The sequence below is a fragment of the Scylla paramamosain genome, chromosome 37, assembly GCF_035594125.1.
Source record: "Scylla paramamosain isolate STU-SP2022 chromosome 37, ASM3559412v1, whole genome shotgun sequence".
NCBI classification, from domain to species: Eukaryota; Metazoa; Arthropoda; class Malacostraca; order Decapoda; family Portunidae; genus Scylla; species Scylla paramamosain.
Genome location: NC_087187.1, coordinates 7,350,001 through 7,370,095, shown reverse-complemented (window position 1 = coordinate 7,370,095; position 20,095 = coordinate 7,350,001). Strand labels below are relative to the sequence as shown.

The following is a 20,095-nucleotide window of genomic DNA, read 5'->3' as shown; positions in this document are numbered from 1 at the left end:
ACCCAGTGCCAATGATACCACACAACCGTGCAAGCAGTTAGTCGTCGCGCCCTTAATAGAGAGGATGAGGGTGTCAGCGCTCCTCCTCGCCAGCCTCTTCTGCTGTGAGTCTCGCCCCCTCATGCGTTACTGCACCAGTGCCCTCCTGTTGAGCGTCTAGTGACTGTCCTCGTGACTGATTACTCTCGAGTGTTTGCCTTGATCGTCACTATTGTTATTAATGAACAACTGCAGGTATTCTTTTGACGTGAAATAAGACACGCACAAATCTCTCTCTCTCTCTCTCTCTCTCTCTCTCTCTCTCTCTCTCTCTCTCTCTCTCTCTCTCTCTCTCTCTCTCTCTCTCTCTCTCTCTCTCTCTCTCTCTCTCTCTCTCTCTCTCTCTCTCTCTCTCTCTCTCTCTCTAGCAGATGGCCACGCTCTCAGAGGATCGCCAGACATCAGGAGTTTTCATTTTGGACGTAAGTCGTTTATAATTTTCTCGTTGTTCATGATCAAGACTCGATGAACAATACGCAGTAATTTCATCAAGAGATTTTTTAGCGGATATTTTTGACAAACACAGATAATTAAAAGCAGATGAAGCTTCTGTATAGAAAAGGTACCTTTGAGGATGAAAAAAAAATAATAAAAATAATAATAATAAGTGGCAGGGGGGATAAACTCACTTAGTAATTTCATGGGAAATAATGAATAATAAGAACAAGTGTGCACCAAAGGGCAGTGGTGTGTGTGTGTGTGTGTGTGTGTGTGTGTGTGTGTGTGTGTGTGTGTGTGTTTGGGTGTTTGGGTGTAAGTGTGATTGAAGATCAGGAACACACACGAAGATTATGTTAATTAATTATGTTTAAATACACACATACACACATACACACACACACACACACACACACACACACACACACACACACACACACACACACAAATAAACAAACAAACAAACAAACAGTTCCAGGAGCATTAGTTGCGGATGAACAAGAAGAAGTAGCAACAGCATATTTGTGTCCTGCAACGGGCATGGATCACTTCCCCAACGTGACTCGGTGCGACGGCTACTACCTGTGCCTTGAGGGCGTGGGCAGCCACCAGCTGTGTCCGGAGGGGATGCTGTACAACTCCAACGCGCCCTCCAACACTTACCCCTGTGAGGACGCGGCCAATGTGACCTGTGACCTCCCACCCATAGGTAAGTGTGTGTGTGTGTGTGTGTGTGTGTGTGTGTGTGTATGTGTAGCTTTGTGATTATCTGTCCTTATGTTTGTATTTTTCTTTTGAGTGTAATCTTTAAAGAAATCTATTCGTATTTATGGGAACCCATGTAACTGTATGATGCGAATGTTGTCTTTATTTCTTTATTTTTCCTTTTTTAATACACCTATATCTTTACTCACCGGACACACACACACACACACACACACACACACACACATAGTTAACATTTTCTTTTCCTTTAGTTTGTCCGCCGCCTGGACCCCCGGGCCCACCAGGCCCACAAGGCCCACCGGGCACAGGAGGGCAGCAGGAGCCGCCAGGACCGCCATCGGTGTGTCCAATGCCGCCATCGGTGCGTCCAATACCGCCATTACCGCCGACTCTGATGCCGCCGGCGCCGTCACCGCCGCCAGTCTGTCCCGACTCTTTCACGCGACACCTTCCTGCGCATGGCAGTTGCAGCTCATTCTACGAGTGTCGCGGGGGTGTGGCTGAGAGACAAGAGTGTCCCAGTGATCTGCTCTACAATGCCGCCAGTCCCCCCACTCGCTTTCCCTGCGACTACTTCTACAATGTTGTGTGTGGCGTGTCGCTTGCACCTCCCAGTGGATTCTTCTTCCAGCAGCAGCAGCAGAAGCAGCAGAAGCAGGGGGACCGTGAGCTGGACCAGCCCAAGAAGATCTTCAACTTTTACACCTACGTGACGAACAAATGGTAGCCATCGTCGCCGCTGCCGTCGTCACTCCTCGAGGCTCCTGCTGGCGGACCCCGCAGTGTGCGGCAAGCAGCATCATCAAGGCCCTCCCCTTCTGCTTGTATCTCTTCTCATGGAATATTGCGTATTTACATACACGTCTACTTTGTACTAATTTGAAAAGAAAGTAAAAATTACTCAAACCTAACATGAGTGACGCAGCACATGTCTAGTGGCAAGGCCAGTGATCCACGCAAGTTGCGGCCAGCAGTCGTTATCCTTGGGTGCATCACTGTTGTTGGACACTTGTTTTGAAGGACAACACTCAACTGTTGGTCTCTGCAGCACACAATGTATGGCTCTGCTAGCCTACTGTGAAGAAGTTCTGCATATGGTTGCATAAATCTCGTAAGTTTGGGTAAAACATTTAAGCAAACAAAAAGTAAGTTGACATTTTTTTATCATCATAGATTTTATCATATAAATAGTAATGTTCACCAAAAAATAGCACAGTAATGAGATGTATATTATTTTCCTCATCAAAATCCAACATTGCTTATAAACCAAGATCTTGCGCCTGGTTTTATTATTATTATTATTATTATTATTATTATTATTATTATTATTATTATTATTATTGTTATCATCATCATCATCATCATCATCATCATCATCATCATCATCATCATCATCATCATTATTTTCATTATTATCATTATCACTATTTTTGTAGTTATTATCTTATTATTATTATTATTATTGTTATTATTATTATAATTATCATTATTATTATTATTATTATTATTATTATTATTATTATTATTATTATTATTATCATTATTATTATTATTATTATTATTATCATTATCATTATTATTATTGTTGTTATTTTATTGTTATTGTTATTACTTATGAAAACACACAAGAAAAAAAAAAGGCACACTGTTTAGAATGTTTTGGTTCACGCTGCAAAATGAAGGCTAATTAATGAGAGAGAGAGAGAGAGAGAGAGAGAGAGAGAGAGAGAGAGAGAGAGAGAGAGAGAGAGAGAGAGAGAGAGAGAGAGGAGGGGAAGGAAGGGGTGATATTAATTCCTTTTACTCATATATATCTTTTCTTCTTTTATCTATTTTTTTTTTTCATTATTTATTTATTCATATATTTATTTGATCTTTTTATTTAATTTTACGTTATCTATTTTTTACCTTGGTCACTGCCTGGGGTGCGTACCGTATTCACCAGCCGTCCACTGTACGTACGTAGCTGTGTCAATACCTGTTATGGTTACTTGTTTTCTTGAGGGACACTATAGTAACCAGGTGTAGTGTTGGTGAGACCAGAGTTCTACATTCGGTCTGTGTCCTAGACTAAACACAGCTTCCTCTGGCCACTTTAGTGAACGCTCAGCTGACTAACATATAACATAAATAACTCAAGATGGCGGAAGATCAGGCTGACCAGTTTGGTTCTTTCTTGGAGAAGCCGCTGCTGATTCATTATACCGTTTTGGAAAGAAATGCAAAGACTGAGCAGTAAAAAAAAAGACGCCATCCTTCTCGTTATTTACTAAATGTAGTTATCAGCAGACAGAGCCGCACCATCTCCTCCTTCTGTGCCTTGGGAGTAAGGAAAAACAGCAGGCAGACAGCAGGACACTGTCGTCTTGAGTGACGGGCCTGTATTCAGGAACGCTTTCCTCTCTCACCACAGCTACTTGTAAAGGTCACAGAAATGAATAGCAGAGTTCTCAAGAGTATTTTTGATAATGATAATGATAATAATAATAATGATAATAATAATAATAATAATAATAATAATGATAATAATAATAATAATAATAATAATAATAATAATAATAATAAACGGTTTATTATCAAGGCAGTTTACAAATTGAAAATGTACAGAAGGGATGGGGAAATACTTAACATTAATCCTAAAGCTAAGTCTAATGTAGATATTTTGTTAATCTGTCACTAGAACCCTAAAAACATTCCTAAAAACCATGTAACTTCAACAAGAATCTTTGGAGCACAGTTGAGGTGCAGCGCAAAAGTGCTTTTAACAATTAGCTATGGCCCTGCTTGCGACGCTGGCGGAGTTTGGGATGGCAGAGGACGCGCTCATCCTTGTTTGTTAACTGTCACCCTTCAGCTAACGCAGCCACACATTTTCCGTTTTCCGTTCGTTCTCCATGACGAATGTTGCACGGAATGATCGATCAGTAGAATAAAGCCAGCGTTCAAAATTCACGGCAGGATGACGTGCGTGTGTAGTGAGGACAATGCGCCAGGCAGGAGTGTGAAGCTTTAAGGTTTGCAGACTGGTTGTTTTTTTTGTCGTTAAAAGATTCAAGGTTAAGGTGTTGTTGTTGTTGTTGTTGTTGTTGTTGTTGTTGTTGTTGTTGTTGTGGTTGTTGTTGTTGTTTTCCTTAATTATAACTGAAAAAAATGCTTTGTGTATAAAATATGTAGCTGACACGAAAACAGTAGAGAAAGAGAGAGAGAGAGAGAGAGAGAGAGAGAGAGAGAGAGAGAGAGAGAGAGAGAGAGAGAGCGGGTGAGCTCATCATCCAGGTACCAAGGATACCCACACAATCTTGCAGTTACTCGTCGCGCCCTCAGCAGAGAGGATGAAGGTGTCAGCGCTCCTCCTTTTCAGCCTCTTCTGCCGTGAGTCTCGCCCCCTCACGTGTTCCTGCACCAGTGCCTTCCTGTTGAGCGTCTCGCGACTGTCCTTGTGATTGATTACACTCGAGTGTTTGACTCTAGCATTACTATTGTTATTAATGAATGACTGCAGGCATTCTTTTCACCTGAAATAAGACATGCACAAATCTCTCTCTCTCTCTCTCTCTCTCTCTCTCTCTCTCTCTCTCTCTCTCTCTCTCTCTCTCTCTCTCTCTCTCTTGAGTCTATGGAAGAAATTTTACAAGTATTATCGAATTTAAAGATGAAATGTTATGTAATGGGGGATTATAATGTCAACTTGTTACATATCAATGAAAATGCCACAACATACATTAACATGTTTCATTTTTATAGCTTCTCTCAAATAATTATAAAACCAACTAGAGTGACTGACAGGTCTGCCACTTTAATAGATCACATCTGAACAAATGACATACAAAATTATATCAAAAGCGGTATATTATATACAACAATAAGTGACCATTTTCCTGTGTTAAATTGGTTCTCCTTAAATCTTCAGAGTAACACTTCATATGTTGACATAAGTAGGAGATACAATATTGACAGTATCAGGGCCTTTAGAGAACACTTTAGAAATTTTAATTGGAACTCAGATTTTCTTAATATTGAAGGAGTTGAAAAGATTTTCAATTTATATATGAATAAATTTAACATTTTGTATGATAAAAAATTTCCCTTTAAAAAATCTAAATTAAAGAAAAACATCTTGGAAAGCCTTATATAACAGCAGGAATAATAAAATCTATAAAACACCGCAACAAGCTGCAAAAATTATATACAAATTGGCCATTAACATGTGAAGCAACATTCAAAAGGTATAGAAACTAGCTGACATCAATAATTAGAGTAGCTAAAGAAAACTACTACAAATCAAAATGATCTCAACAGTCAAGTAATACAAAGAAAACTTGGGAAATACTCAACCGTTTAATGGAAAAGAATGTCTCAAAATTGCCATCTTCAATGGATTTTGGTGACAAAATCTTCTCTAACAACAATGATATTGCTGAAGGGTTTAACAATTATTTCAGTAATATTGCCAGTAAATTAGCCACAGACATTGGTCCTGCCACTGTGCCATTTAATTCTTTCCTCCCTGATCCTGTGCCATTTTCTTTTTTTCTAAGACCAACCACAGAGAAAGAAATTAAGGATATTATTACTGGTCTCAAAGTTACTTCACCTGGATATGATGACATCAACATAAAGGTAATAAAAGAATGCACCGGTGATATTTCTCCTTTTATAAAGTTTATTATTAATAGATGTTTTAAGGAAGGATACTTCCTAAGCAATTACAGGTTGCAAAAATTATCCCAATATTTAAGAAAGGTGATAAATGTAAGCACAATAACTATGGGCCTGTTTCTATTCTTCCCAGCTTCAGCAAAATCATCGAAAAGGTTTTCGTTATTAGATTAAGTGACTACTTTACTAAGTTTTCCCTGTTTACAGAAACCCAGTATGGATTCAGGCCCAAGTACTCAACAGATGTAGCAATTCATAACCTGTGCCAAAGTATTCATGATGCTTTAGATAACAAATGTAACCAAATTTCTGTATTTTGTGATTTAATTAAGACCTTTGATACGATATCACACAATATTTTGTTAAGTAAACTAAATACATATGGCACTCGGGGAAAGGCAAATGACTTCATAAAGAGCTACTTGACTTTTAGAAAACAATTTACAATTTACAACAATATTTCATCAACATATAAACATATTAATTACGGTGTCCCTCAGGGATCAATCTTGGGGCCGATATTATTTTTAATATATGTGAATGACATAGTAAGTACAATCAACAAAATTAAATTCTTGCTTTACGCTGATGACACTATTATATATATATATATATATATATATATATATATATATATATATATATATATATATATATATATATATATATATATATATATATATATATATATATATATATATATATATATATATATATATATATATATATATATATATATATATATATATATATATATACGTCCAAGGACAAAATATGGAAGAAATGGTTAATACTTTAAATCATGAATTAATTAAAGTATCTGACTGGATAACAAGCAACAGACTTACACTAAACGTGTCTAAAACTTTCTATATGGTGTCATGTCTGACAAACGTAAATGAAGTTGATATTAATATAAAGATAAAAGACAATTTGTTGAGTAAAGTTAATTGCACAAAATTTCTAGACTTAATAATAGATAATAGATTAACATGGAAACAACACATACATTAACTCTGTAGTAAATTGTCACAAATAATTGGTATCTTGTACAAAATTAGAAACAATATAACTGTCCAATGTCTGAAAGTAATGTATGTGCCTACTGTTTATACACATCTAATATACTGTTCGGCAATTTTTTTTTTTTTTTTTTTTTTTTGTGGGGGGAGAGCGTTTAAAACACTCTTAGGTGGGTTATTTGTTGCTCAGAAAAATAAATAAATAAAGAGAGTAATGTATTATAAAAGCGGCATGATCATACTAATCCTCTATTTTGTGAACACAACCTTTTGAAAGTCCCCGATATAATATTCTTGCAAACTTGTATATTTGTTTTCAAATCAATTTACATACATCCCAATAATACATCTTATGAATTACTATCCAATAATGTTAATAACACTAGAAGGCCAAATGATCTCAAACTTCCTCTCTGTAGGACTGTCCACGCACAGAGAAGTGTGAGGTGGGGGGCGTCAGGGAGTGGAACAGCCTCCCGCAGGAAATTAAATCACTAACCTCTATCAATTTGTTTAAAAACAAAATGAAATGTTTCTTACTTCTAAACAATGAATACTAACCATAGCAATGTCTTTGAATCATGTTCTATTATGTGTTGATACACAGATACACATATCAGGTGTGCATATCTTGTGGACATTTGTATGTACATCACTAACAATGATATGATTAATAGAAAACTTTGGCTAATATAACATATGTTACGGCAAAGTATGTATGTAGTCATGCATACATTTATTATGCATGTATGTGAGTATGTGTATGTATGTGTACAGTTTTGTATGTGGCCATGTGTGTGTGTGTGTGTATTGTGTGCACACATGTATACATCATGCTGTACGTATGTTCGCATACAGGTTGCATATATGTGAGTGTCTGTGTATGTGCATGTATATATGAATGTGTGTATGTATGCAGTTATATGTTGTAGTATGTATGTTTGTGGGTATCTATGTAAGTGTGTCTACCTGTGTTTGTGTTCGCGAAGTTCACGTATGTGAACATATATGTGGTATAATATAGCATACTATACATTCTATGACTTATTATTGTGTCATGTGCTGAAAACAACAAAACACGTAGTCTTTTATTATCTCTATCATGTGCAAAACTTTGGTTGAAATAGGAACATATTAGGGTACAAACATTTGCGCTATTTGTGTAATTTTTTATTCAGGTCTGTATAAAAGCTTCGGCTTGATAGACCTGGCCTTATGTATTTAACTTTGTATGAACTGTAGAAATGCAATAATGTTACAAGAAGCAAATAGAATATATCAATATCTATATCAATATCAATCTCTCTCTCTCTCTCTCTCTCTCTCTCTCTCTCTCTCTCTCTCTCTCTCTCTCTCTCTCTCTCTCTCTCTCTCTCAAGCAGATGGCCACGCTGTGCTCAAAGGTGCGCCAGACATCAGGAGTCACCATCTACGTGAGTGTTTCATCATTTTCTTGTTGCTCATGATCAAAACCCAATAAGTAATATTTATTTCGTATTTCTAAAGGAACATTAATGTGCAGTTTGACGGTCTGGCTGCTTTTGATGTTTTTTCTTCAAATATTGAATGCTAAGTGTAAGAGGGAGCATTTTAGCGTAGCAAATTGTTTGTTTTGTGGATTAACAGGGAGTTACATCATCTGGGTAGGATATATAGGGAGAAGATACTTGCATAGAAAATTGAACAATGGCTTAAAAATCTCTGAATTTCTGGTCAGCTCAAAAGAACTCCATTACATGAGATTTCACACTGAGCTGACAGATTTACGTCTCGAGGTGTCCTGATGCTCCACTCGTGGGAAAAAAATCAGATGGCAGGAAAGGAAAAACAAATACATACATAGGCTTCCACAGTTTATCAGTGGAGGGGACAATACAGATGTATGGAGTTAGGCGCTCTATAGCTTTTTTTTTTTTTTTTCTACGAATAGTTCAATTCCACCTCAGTTGGTGGTCCAGTTGTTCCAGCAAATGTCGCTGAGAAAATACAGGCTTGATGCATCAGCTTAGGAATGGATACTACAAAGGATTTGAAAGAGATCATTTCATGAATGAATGATGAGAAAACAGTGGGTAATAGATGGGAGCCGGCTGTGTGTGTGTGTGTGTGTGTGTGTGTGTGTGTGTGTGTGTGTGTGTGTGTGTTTTGCCGCCACATTGTGACAAGTGATAGGAACTAGACCCATTTCGTTGACTCGTTAGTTTATTCATTTACGCTCAAACGTATTCAGGGTCTATTGAACAATCCTGGGTACTTTGCCGTCCGTTTTCCACACCGCTCTACCAGTGACGAGAGTACAGGTCTTCTCCTCACAATAGCAGGCTTCCCTCTGCCTCTCGGCCTAACCAGAGGGATAAAGCGCCCCTCTACTCTGCCAGGCCATAGGGACAGAGGTCAACTTCGGAGGCCCCTTGAGTCAGCACAATTATTCCTCTCCCCTATGTCTTATCTCCCCGTTAATGCTGTCTCGACACCTTCGGATACAAACATCGGACCTCAGTACCATTTTACACCATCGCCTCGCTCTACTTCCCATCTTCACTACTACAATTAACTATTTTCTTCCTTTATATGTCCCTACGTTCTGCGATTACGCCTTCTGGCGGTAACTGTGTGTGTGTGTGTGTGTGTGTGTGTGTGTGTGTGTGTGTGTGTGCACGAGCCCTCTTGCCTGCAAGTGTGGATGAAGGTTGAAAATAAACACAAAAAATCTCAATAATTCATTGTTTCAACTCTCCTCTCCCACACAAACAGAAGGATTCGTTGAGGTTAGCAAATCAGTTGTAGCATCCTTGGTTCAATGTGGAACGTCCATTGGTCACTTCCTTGACGAGACTCGCTGCGACAGCTACTACTTGTGCCATGAGGGCAGGAAGCTCCACCAAGTGTGTCCTGAGGGGATGCTGTACAACCCCGAGGCGCCCTCCAACACTTACCCCTGTGAGGACGCGGCCAACGTGACCTGTGATCTTCCTCCCATCGGTAATTCTCTCTCTCTCTCTCTCTCTCTCTCTCTCTCTCTCTCTCTCTCTCTCTCTCTCTCTCTCTCTCTCTCTCTCAGTCAATCATATTCATTTTTATTTTTCAGTGATAGAATAATTTTGTATTTAAAAGTCAGTTAAAGGAGAGAGAGAGAGAGAGAGAGAGAGAGAGAGAGAGAGAGAGAGAGAGAGAGAGAGAGAGAGAGAGAGAGAGAGAGAGAGAGAGAGAGAGAGACGGTTATTTCAGATTAGGCAGTGACATGGACATTACCATCTCAGTGGATCTAAAACTAAATTAAAATCTTACCTCCATCTTGATCTAAATGTTATATAAATAGATTTTTTTTTTAAATTACTATCATGTTGGAAGACGGGGAGTAGAGACGTTAGTGGCGGGCGAAGAAAATCTTGCTGGTCTATACTTAGGAATCAAATTTGTTATTCGATTCACCAAGCGGACCGCTCGGAGGCGGCTGAGGCAGTGGGTGCTTCTATGGAAGGTACAGAAGGTGTAGAATGTTTGGGTGCCTCATGCCTTTTACACTTCCTCCGCCATGCATCACTTGCGCACAGGGAACGTATATGAGTCGCTTAATGCGTTGACGTGTTATTAATTCAATCTCGCACTCAACAACACTCACGAACTTACTTCCTTTAAGTTCACCAATGCACACGCTCCATCACTCCTTTTCATTCATCGTTCAGATATTGTTTATAATTTTGTCTGTAACCTTGCGGGACTTCCACTTGTCACTGAAGTATGTTGGTTTGTAGAGATGGGGATGGAGGATTGCGTCACATCCGATCCGGTGATGTTCCGAAAAACTCCGGCATACACGTCTTGACCCTTTGAGAGACAGAAGATGTGTGTGTGTGTGTGTGTGTGTGTGTGTGTGTGTGTGTGTGTGTGTGTGTGTGTGGGTGTGTGTGTGTGTGTGTGTGTGTGTGTGTGTGTGTGTGTGTGTGTGTGTGTGTCTGTGTGTGTGTGTGTGTGTGTGTGTGTGTGTGTGTGTGTGTGTGTGTGTGTGTGTGTGTGTGTTGTTTAGCTGTGAGAGTAGATTACGATCAGGAATAAATACGACGATTATTTTAACAAATTATGTTCCAACCCACACACACACACACACACACACACACACACACACACACACACACACATGGACGCAATCTCACACAGTAATATGGATAACATATCGGTGTTCTGCAACGGGGATGGCTCACACCCACAACATGAGTCACTGCGACGGGTACTACCTTTGCCTTGAGGGCGTGGGCAGCCACCAGCTGTGTCCCGAAGGGATGCTGTACAACCGCGAGGCGCCCTCCAACACTTACCCCTGTGAGGACGCGGCCAACGTGACCTGTGACCTCCCGTCCATAGGTAACTGCGTGAGAGAGTGTGTGTGTATGTGTGTGTGTGTGTGTGTGTGTTGTGTGCAAGTGTAGATGAAAGTCATAAATAAAGAACAAATGTCGGATATTGATTATGTTTCAACATTCCTCTCTCCCTCTTCACAGACCCACTCACACAACAAACCGTGTATGTTTATAGAGAACCAACAGTCTATAACGAAACAGAATACTATGACGGAACGGAATACTATGACGATACAGAATACACCAACGAAGCAGAATACAACAACCAAACAGAATACTATGACAAGACAGAAGAAACAGAAACACCTGTGTGTCCTGCAACGGGCATCGATCACTTTGTTAACAAAACTCGCTGCGATGGCTACTACCTGTGTCTTGAGGGCGTGGGCAGCCACCATCTGTGTCCCCAGGGGATGCTGTACAACCCCGACGCGCCCTCCAGCACATTTTACCCATGTGAGGACGCGGCCAACGTGACCTGTGACCTCCCGCTCATAGGTAACTGTGTGTGTGTGTGTGTGTGTGTGTGTGTGTGTGTGTGTGTTATCCTTAAAGAAATATATTGATATTTATGGCAACCCATCTAACTGTATGATGCGAATGTTGCCTTCATTTATTTTTTCTTTCTCATTACACTTATATCTGTACTCACTGGACACACACACACACACACACACACACACACACAGTTAACATTTTCTTTTCTTCAGTTTGTCCACCGCCTGGGCCCCCGGGCCCACCAGGTCCACCAGGCCCACGGAGCACACGGGGGCAGCAGGAGCCGCCAGGACCGTCATCGGTGTGTCCAATGCCGCCAACGGTGCGTCCAATACCGCCTAATCTGACGCCAGTATGTCCCGACTCTTTTGCACAACATCTTCCTGCACCTGACAGTTGCAACTCCTTCTACGAGTGTCGCGGGGGCGTGGCTGAGCGACGAGAGTGTCCCGGTGATCTACTCTACAATGCCGCCAGTCCACCCACTCGCTTTCCCTGCGACTACTTCTACAATGTTGTGTGTGGCGTATCGCCTGCACCTCCCAGTGGATTCTTCTCCCAGCAGCAGCAGCAGAAGCGGCAGCAGCAGGGAGACCATGAATTGGACCAGCCGAAGATCTTCAACTTTTACACCTACGTGACGAACAATTGGTAGCCATCGTCACCGCCGCCGACGTGGTCACTCCCTTAGGCTCCTGCTGGCGGCCTTCGCAACGTATGACCAGTAGCCTGACGAGTCATCTGGTGGGCTAGGCGCTCACAACCTTGTGATAGCCTTTAGGGCTTCTGTGTATTCATTTTATATTATACAGTATGTGTTGCTGTACTTTTCCCTGCACTCTAGGGCAGTGGTTCCCAAACTTTTTCTGGTCGTTACCCACTTTTCATACATGATCCTTGTCCATGCCCACCCCCACAACCATAACCCGTGACTACCGTGACTGTCTACAGTCCTACCCTCATTAGGTCCATATAAAAACCACTCTAGCAAATCCTGTAATTTTATTGATTCCATTTGTTATTTTTTCTTTTGTTAATTATTAATAAAGAAATTTGGGACGTATTACTCATGTGTCTGGCAGCAAGGCATTGCACAAACCTGTACTGAACCTGTAAGTTCCCTCCACTGGCTACCTACTCGCTAAACTCCTTTGGTTTTATTTATGTATAGCCTCAGATTATGGCCCCCTACATTCTGCTATATGGCCCCCCAGGGGGCCATGGCCCCCAGTTTGGGAACCACTGCTCTAGGGGTTGCGTCCGGCAGCGCCCAGCCTGGAAGGAGCTGTCTGTTACAATGTACGTGCTCTGTCTTTTTTTCGACTATACGGACAGTATGCACCAAGAGTGTTTCCATTGCATCTGGAACACATGGTGCCAGCACCGTACGCCTGTTTCCAGCGAAGAGATTACTCTTAGTGCTCCTGGAGAGAGACATTCCTTGATAGTGGAACGGTTAGCCAGCAACCCTACACCCCCCGTTAATTCAAGTATCTTGGTGCTCTGTAGCTTAGTAACAGAAGCAAAGATTGCTCAGGATAAAGATTAGTTCATGATTTTAACTACTTGTCCTGCGGTACAGCCAATGTTACATGCAAGCCGCGCCCTGCTGTGGTTATTCTTCATTAACGCTTGCAGTGAAAGTGTTACCGCACAATACCCAGACTACTGCATACACATCGCGCAATCGTGATAAGCCGCAGGGAATGTGTCTTTCGCAGTGTTCTTGTGTAGAACGAGGTGATGAAGAAATATAAATATGAACTGCATGAAGTGTCTTAGAATACTTGTAAAGAAGGAACTGCTTCGAGATTGTTTGGTGTCACTCGGAGAGAGAAAGAGAAAGAGTTTGCTACCCCGTCATTTTATTCCACATTTAATCAATTAAGCCCAGTGCTAAGAATACCCACACAGTCGTGCAAACAGTTGCTCGCCGCGCCCTCAGCAGAGAGGATGAGGGTGTCAGCGCTCCTCCTTTTCAGCCTCTTCTGCCGTGAGTCTCGCCCCCTCACGTGTTCCTGCACCAGTGCCTTCCTGTTGAGCGTCTCGCGAGTGTCTTCGTGACTGATTTGTATTTATTATCACTTTTGTTATTAATAAATGACTGCAAGCATTTTTTTTTTTTCAAGTGAAATAAGACACGCACAAATCTCTCTCTCTCTCTCTCTCTCTCTCTCTCTCTCTCTCTCTCTCTCTCTCTCTCTCTCTCTCTCTCTCTCTCCAGGAAATGGCCACGCAATGCTCAAAGGTTCGCCAGACATTAGGAGTTTCGCTCCACGTGAGTCTTTCATCATTTTGTTGTTACTCGTGATCAAAACCCAATAAATAATATTTATTTCGGTGCATGAATTTCTCCAAAGGCGATGATGGGATACATGGAAGGGTACATGGCATGACCAGTGTATATAAGAGTGCAGAATGTGTCATGTGAGAAATTAATTTAAATTGAGATTAAAGTATTACTTAATTATGATTTATATTAGTATGTATATTACACTTTGACACAACTCGCGCCTCACAGGTTTGAGGTGTGGCATTTTGTTCTGTTATACAATTAACATTTGTATAACAAATATTCAGGACCGAGTTGCTATTTTCTATGTTAGGAATAGAGAACAAATACTTATATTTTTTTAAGTCTTAAACTAAAGAAAAACAAAAAATATTCATGTAATATTTTGTAATTAATCATCCAGCCCGAGAAAGTACATGAATTTTTCAAAAGGTGCTGGAAGGCTACATGAACTAAGAAAGGTATGGAACCATTGGTCTAGCAAACGTCGTTGAGAAAATACAAGGTGGACTCATCAGCGTAGCAGTGGATACAATAAAGGACTTGAATGAGATAATTTACTCTTATGAATAGTGGTAAAATAGTGGGTAATATAAAGGACACGTGTGTGTGTGTGTGTGTGTGTGTGTGTGTGTGTGTGTGTAGGTAAGAAGTAAACAAAAAATTTCGGATAATTATGTTTCATCACCACTCATTCGGCACGTCCACTGACGCCATCAGGGCTTCCAGTGTGCCCCGAGTCTTTCATAGGACACCTTCCTGCGTCTGACAGCTGTACCTCCTTCTACGAGTGTCGCGAAGGCGTGGCTAAGCGACGAGAGTGTCCTCGTGGTATGTTCTACAATGCCGCCAGTCCCCCCACTCGCTTTCCCTGCGACTACCTCTACCATGACGAGTGTGACGGTTGGTCATCAGCTTCTGTGAGTCCTGTACAGGGCAAGAGCCTCCCAGACTTCTGCTTGCGACTCTTCGCATGGAGTATTGTATATTTACATATACGTCTTACTTTTGTACCAATTTGAAAAGTAAAACAGGCTATTCAAGCTGTGTGTATAGGTGACGCAGCACATCTTTTGTGATAAGGCTAGTAATGCATGCAAGTCGCGGCCAGCTGTGGTTATCACTAGATGAATCAGTGTTCTTGTTTTGAAAGACAACACTCAGCTGTTGGCCTCTGCTACATGCACATCACATGGCTCTGCTAACCTACTGTGAAGAAGTTCTACATATGGTTCGTTACATAAGGTTATGTATTAAACAAAAATAGAATTATGTAAACATCCATTGCACTACTTAACTTCCAAAGTGGAGCACATTCTGACCCTCTTCCCTTTTGCAGAAATCTCCATTCTTGGAGACTTCAATGTTCACCACCAGCTTTGGCTTTCCTCTCCCTTCACTGGCCATCCTGGTGAACTAGCCTACAACTTTGCTATCCTCCATGACCTAGAGCAATTGGTGCAACACCCTACTCGTATTCCTGACCGTCTTGGAGATACGCCCAACATGCTTGACCTTTTCCTGACCTCTAATCCTTCTCCTTATGCTGTCACCCTTTCTTCTCACAATCTCACATCTGCATCTTGTCCTATTGTTCCAATCCCTCCTCAGGATCCCCCTAAGCGAAGGTGCCTCTGGCGTTTTGCCTCTGCTAGTTGGTGGGACCTGAGGAGGTATTTTGCTGATTTTCCTTGGAATGATTACTGCTTCCGTGTCAGAGACCCATTTTTGTGTGCTGAGCGCATAACAGAGGTGATAGTGTCTGGTATGGAGGCGTACATTCCTCACTCTTTTTCTTGTCCTAAACCTTCTAAACCTTGGTTTAACACAGCTTGTTCTCGTGCTATACGTGATAGAGAGGTGGCCCACAAAAGGTACTTAAGCCTTCCATCACCAGAATCTCATGCACTTTATATTTCTGCCCGGAACCATGCCAAGTCTGTTCTCCAACTAGCCAAAAACTCCTTCATTAACAGAAAGTGTCAAAACCTTTCAAGATGTAACTCCCCTCGTGACTTCTGGCATCTAGCCAAAAATATCTCCAATAACTTTGCTTCTTCTTCTTTCCCTCCTTTATTTCAATCAGATGGTACCACTGCTATCACATCTATTTCTAAAGCTGAACTCTTCGCTCAAACCTTTGCTAAAAACTCTACCTTGGACGATTCTGGGCTTGTTCCTCCCTCTCCTCCACCCTCTGACTACTTTATGCCACGTATTAAAATTCTTCACAATGATGTTTTCCATGTCCTCGCTGGCCTAAACCCTCGGAAGGCTTATGGACCTGATGGGGTCCCTCCTATTGTTCTCCGAAACTGTGCCTCCGTGATTGCACCTTGCCTAGTCAAACTCTTTCAGCTCTGTCTGTCAACATCTACCTTTCCTTCTTGCTGGAAGTTTGCCTACATTCAACCTGTTCCTAAAAAGGGTGACCGTTCTAATCCCTCAAACTACCGTCCTATTACTTTAATTTCCTGCCTATCTAAAGTTTTTGAATCTATCCTCAACAGGAAGATTCTTAAACATCTATCACTTCACAACCTTCCGTTCCGTCAAGGCCGCTCTACTGGTGATCTTCTGGCTTTCCTTACTGAGTCTTGGTCGTCCTCTTTTAGAGATTTTGGTGAAACTTTTGCTGTTGCCTTGGACATATCAAAAGCTTTTGATAGAGTCTGGCACAAAGCTTTGATTTCCAAAATACCCTCCTACGGCTTCTATCCTTCTCTCTGTAACTTTATCTCAAGTTTCCTTTCTGACCGTTCTATTGCTGCGTGGTAGACGGTCACTGTTCTTCTCCTAAATCTATTAACAGCGGTGTTCCTCAGGGTTCTGTCCTGTCACCCACTCTCTTCTTATTATTCATTAATGATCTTCTAAACCAAACTTCTTGTTCTATCCACTCCTACGCTGATGATACCACCCTGCACTTTTCCACGTCTTTTCATAGACGTCCAACCCTTCAGGAGGTAAACATATCACGCAGGGAAGCCACAGAACGCTTGACTTCTGATCTTTCTAAAATTTCTGATTGGGGCAGAGCAAACTTGGTATTGTTCAATGCCTCAAAAACTCAATTCCTCCATCTATCAACTCGACACAACCTTACAGACAACTATCCCTTCTTCTTCAATGACACTCAACTGTCCCCCTTTTCTACACTGAAGATCCTCGGTCTGTCCTTTACTTATAATCTGAACTGGAAAATTCACATCTCATCTCTAGCTAAAACAGCTTCTATGAAGTTAGGTGTTCTGAGACGTCTCCGCCAGTTTTTTCTCATCCCCCCAGCTGCTAACTCTGTACAAGGGCCTTATCCGTCCATGTATGGAGTATGTTTCACATGTCTGGGGCGGTTCCACTCATACTGCTCTTCTGGACAGGGTGGAATCAAAAGCTTTTCGTCTCATCAATTCCTCTCCTCTAACTGACTGTCTTCAGCCTCTCTCTCACCGCCGCAATGTTGTATATCTAGCTGTCTTCTACCGCTATTTTCATGCTAACTGCTCTTCTGATCTTGCTAACTGCATGCCTCCCCTCCTTCCGCGGCCTCGCTGCACAAGACTTTCTTCTTTCTCTCACCCATATTCTGTCCACCTCTCTAACGCAAGAGTTAACCAGTATTCTCAATCATTCATCCCTTTCTCCGGTAAACTCTGGAATTCCCTGCCTGCTTCTGTATTTCCACCTTCCTATGACTTGAATTCCTTCAAGAGGGAGGTTTTAAGACACTTATTCATCAATTTTTGACCACTGCTTTGACTCTTTTATGGGACTGGCATTTCAGTGGGCATATTTTTTTTATTGTGTTTTTGTTGCCCTTGGCCAGTGTCCTTCTTACATAAAAAAAAAAGAAAGAAGCCCCTTGTTCCTGGGAAGAGAGAACTGATATAGACAGCTCTTTTATCGATTATTCAGTCAACAACTATGGATTACAAGTTATGTTTTTTGAAGACTTAACAAAAAAACGGTCAACAGAAGGAGATAGCAGGATGGTGGTGTAGGGGACTGGAAATGTATCAAACGAGGGAGAATTTCCTGACACTGGAAAACAAAGGTGTAAAGCCTCGTCATAAATAACCATTCGATTGTACTACTATGTCTTGCCTTCACTTATTTACTTTTTTACAAGTCTTCATGTATTTTAAATGCTCACTGGAAACTGGAGAAATCCAAAACGCATGATTTATCTTTATTAAGGTACTGAGTTGTGTATGTATCACAGGAATGGACAAGGAGAGAGAGAGAGAGAGAGAGAGAGAGAGAGAGAGAGAGAGAGAGAGAGAGAGAGAGAGAGAGAGAGAGATCCAACCAGTTAACCTAATATTAACTCTATTTATCCAATTAATCTAATATTAACTCTTCTTATCATGTAATATTCCAGTGTGTGTTTTTGTTTATTGTCGCCGCCTATTCATTGTAGATGTATAAAAAAAAAAAAACTCATGATGACAGCTTGCCGCCTCCTCACGCCGCTAATGACAGAGAGTAAGCTGGTTCAGAGGAGAGGAGAGAGAAGGATGCTCACGTTACTAAGGAAGCTTAAGTCTCGAAGAACATGAAGCAGTATGTGCCGCGAAATTATATTAGCCTTTACATACTTTACTTTTCTCCTTCAAAATAATGTTGCGGAGACTCTTCAAAAGATAGAATGAATCATAAAAAGAAATGTATCTGTTCACCATTGACAGCACACAATGTCATGCCAAGACTCCGAGAAAGGAGCACTGCATTCCGTCTTGGTCAGAAAAAGTGCAATTTCTCTAAATTCAGTGACTTGAACCTGATGAACATGTCATGATTCTCATTCTCTTCAAATATCAATCCTTCCCAGATCAAAGAAATAACCTAAGAAGCATTTCCATTTCTCACAAGATCTTTAATCACTAACAAAAGTGCATGGTTCCCAAGTTTCAAACTCTTGCCATGTTCACAAAATTTTTCCCTCCAATGATGGAACCAGACGCCTGATCAACATTAAACAAATCCTTGATGATACTCATTACATGAAATACGTTGCGACAAAGTACCTTCCTTTACAGCACTGCGAGAATTTGTTGCTCCTCCTAACAAAATATTTTTCTATGAGAAGAGAGTGCTTAATCCTTTTAGGACCGCGATGGTATACTGCTAAAGCAAACCACCTCCTCCTCCTCCTCCTCCTACTACTACTACTACTACTACTACTACTACTACTACTACTACTACTAAAACTTTTGGCTCTCTCTTACTGATCAAAGCGTGTCATAGATTAAATCAAAATATTACAGCATCCTAGGAGGCAGAAAATATGCTGCTGTGGTATTGTGATGGTCTTCATTCCAGATTGTTGAACTTTTCTTTTTTGTATTTATTTATTTATTATTATTTATTTATTATTCATTTATTTATTTATTTATTAATATTATTTATTTTTTATTTTTTTATTTATTTATTTATTTATTATCATTATTATTTTTATTTTATTTTTTTTTTTTTACACTGTAGGTTGTGGTGGTTTATGGATGGCGATGGTAGATGGATATATGTAGGTATATTTCATATAGGGATTGCCTCGTGTAGTCCTGACTGCTTCATGCAGCTTCCTTTATTTTTTTATGTTCTTAGGAAATGGGTTAGATAATAGTGAGGGTTATGAACTTACTAAATGTTATCTTCAACCAAATATGTACTGAAATTAGATTTCACCATATAATGTAATAAACACATATATACTTCAATAAGGTTGTGAATATTATTAACCAATATTTAGGATCTGTTGTTTATCAACTATTTCATCATGTATGTCATTTAACTACAACTAAACAAAACATTACCAGTTATAATACACAGCTGAGTAAGTACAGAAATGCGTAATATGTTGCCTGAAGTTAGTTTATCTGCAGGAATCGGTGTTGCATTCTTCAGCAGACGTGTTGTGCAGCTGATATGCTTGAGTTCAAAATATTCCAAGCAGACAGACTGCTCGTGCTTCATACATGCCATTCCCAATATTTGGAGCCACTGCAATCACCTAGAATCATATTCAAATTACTAAATTCTTACTGAAATTTTGAAAGTATAAT

General features: G+C 40.5%; 2 protein-coding genes across 3 annotated transcripts; both read left to right on the top strand.

Annotated features, from left to right (window-relative positions):
- LOC135091465 (uncharacterized) lies at positions 1 to 2,425 on the top strand. 2 transcript variants are annotated; one of them, XM_063989124.1, is made up of 4 exons: positions 1 to 104; positions 411 to 461; positions 950 to 1,186; positions 1,455 to 2,425. In XM_063989124.1, exons 1-4 carry the CDS (start codon positions 65 to 67, stop codon positions 1,928 to 1,930), a joined length of 804 nt encoding a protein of 267 aa, XP_063845194.1. In that variant the 5' UTR covers positions 1 to 64; the 3' UTR covers positions 1,931 to 2,425. The 2 variants fall into 2 exon arrangements, with proteins under 2 accessions (XP_063845194.1, XP_063845193.1); XM_063989123.1 differs by having other exon boundaries at positions 42 to 104; positions 408 to 461.
- Positions 2,426 to 4,498: 2,073 nt separating this feature from the next.
- On the top strand, positions 4,499 to 12,555 carry LOC135091464 (uncharacterized). The gene is made up of 6 exons (XM_063989122.1): positions 4,499 to 4,575; positions 8,267 to 8,317; positions 9,639 to 9,866; positions 11,043 to 11,246; positions 11,384 to 11,740; positions 11,953 to 12,555. The coding sequence occupies exons 1-6, from the start codon at positions 4,536 to 4,538 to the stop codon at positions 12,393 to 12,395; spliced, it is 1,323 nt and encodes a 440-aa protein (XP_063845192.1). The 5' UTR covers positions 4,499 to 4,535; the 3' UTR covers positions 12,396 to 12,555.
- The last annotated feature ends 7,540 nt before the right edge of the window (positions 12,556 to 20,095 follow it).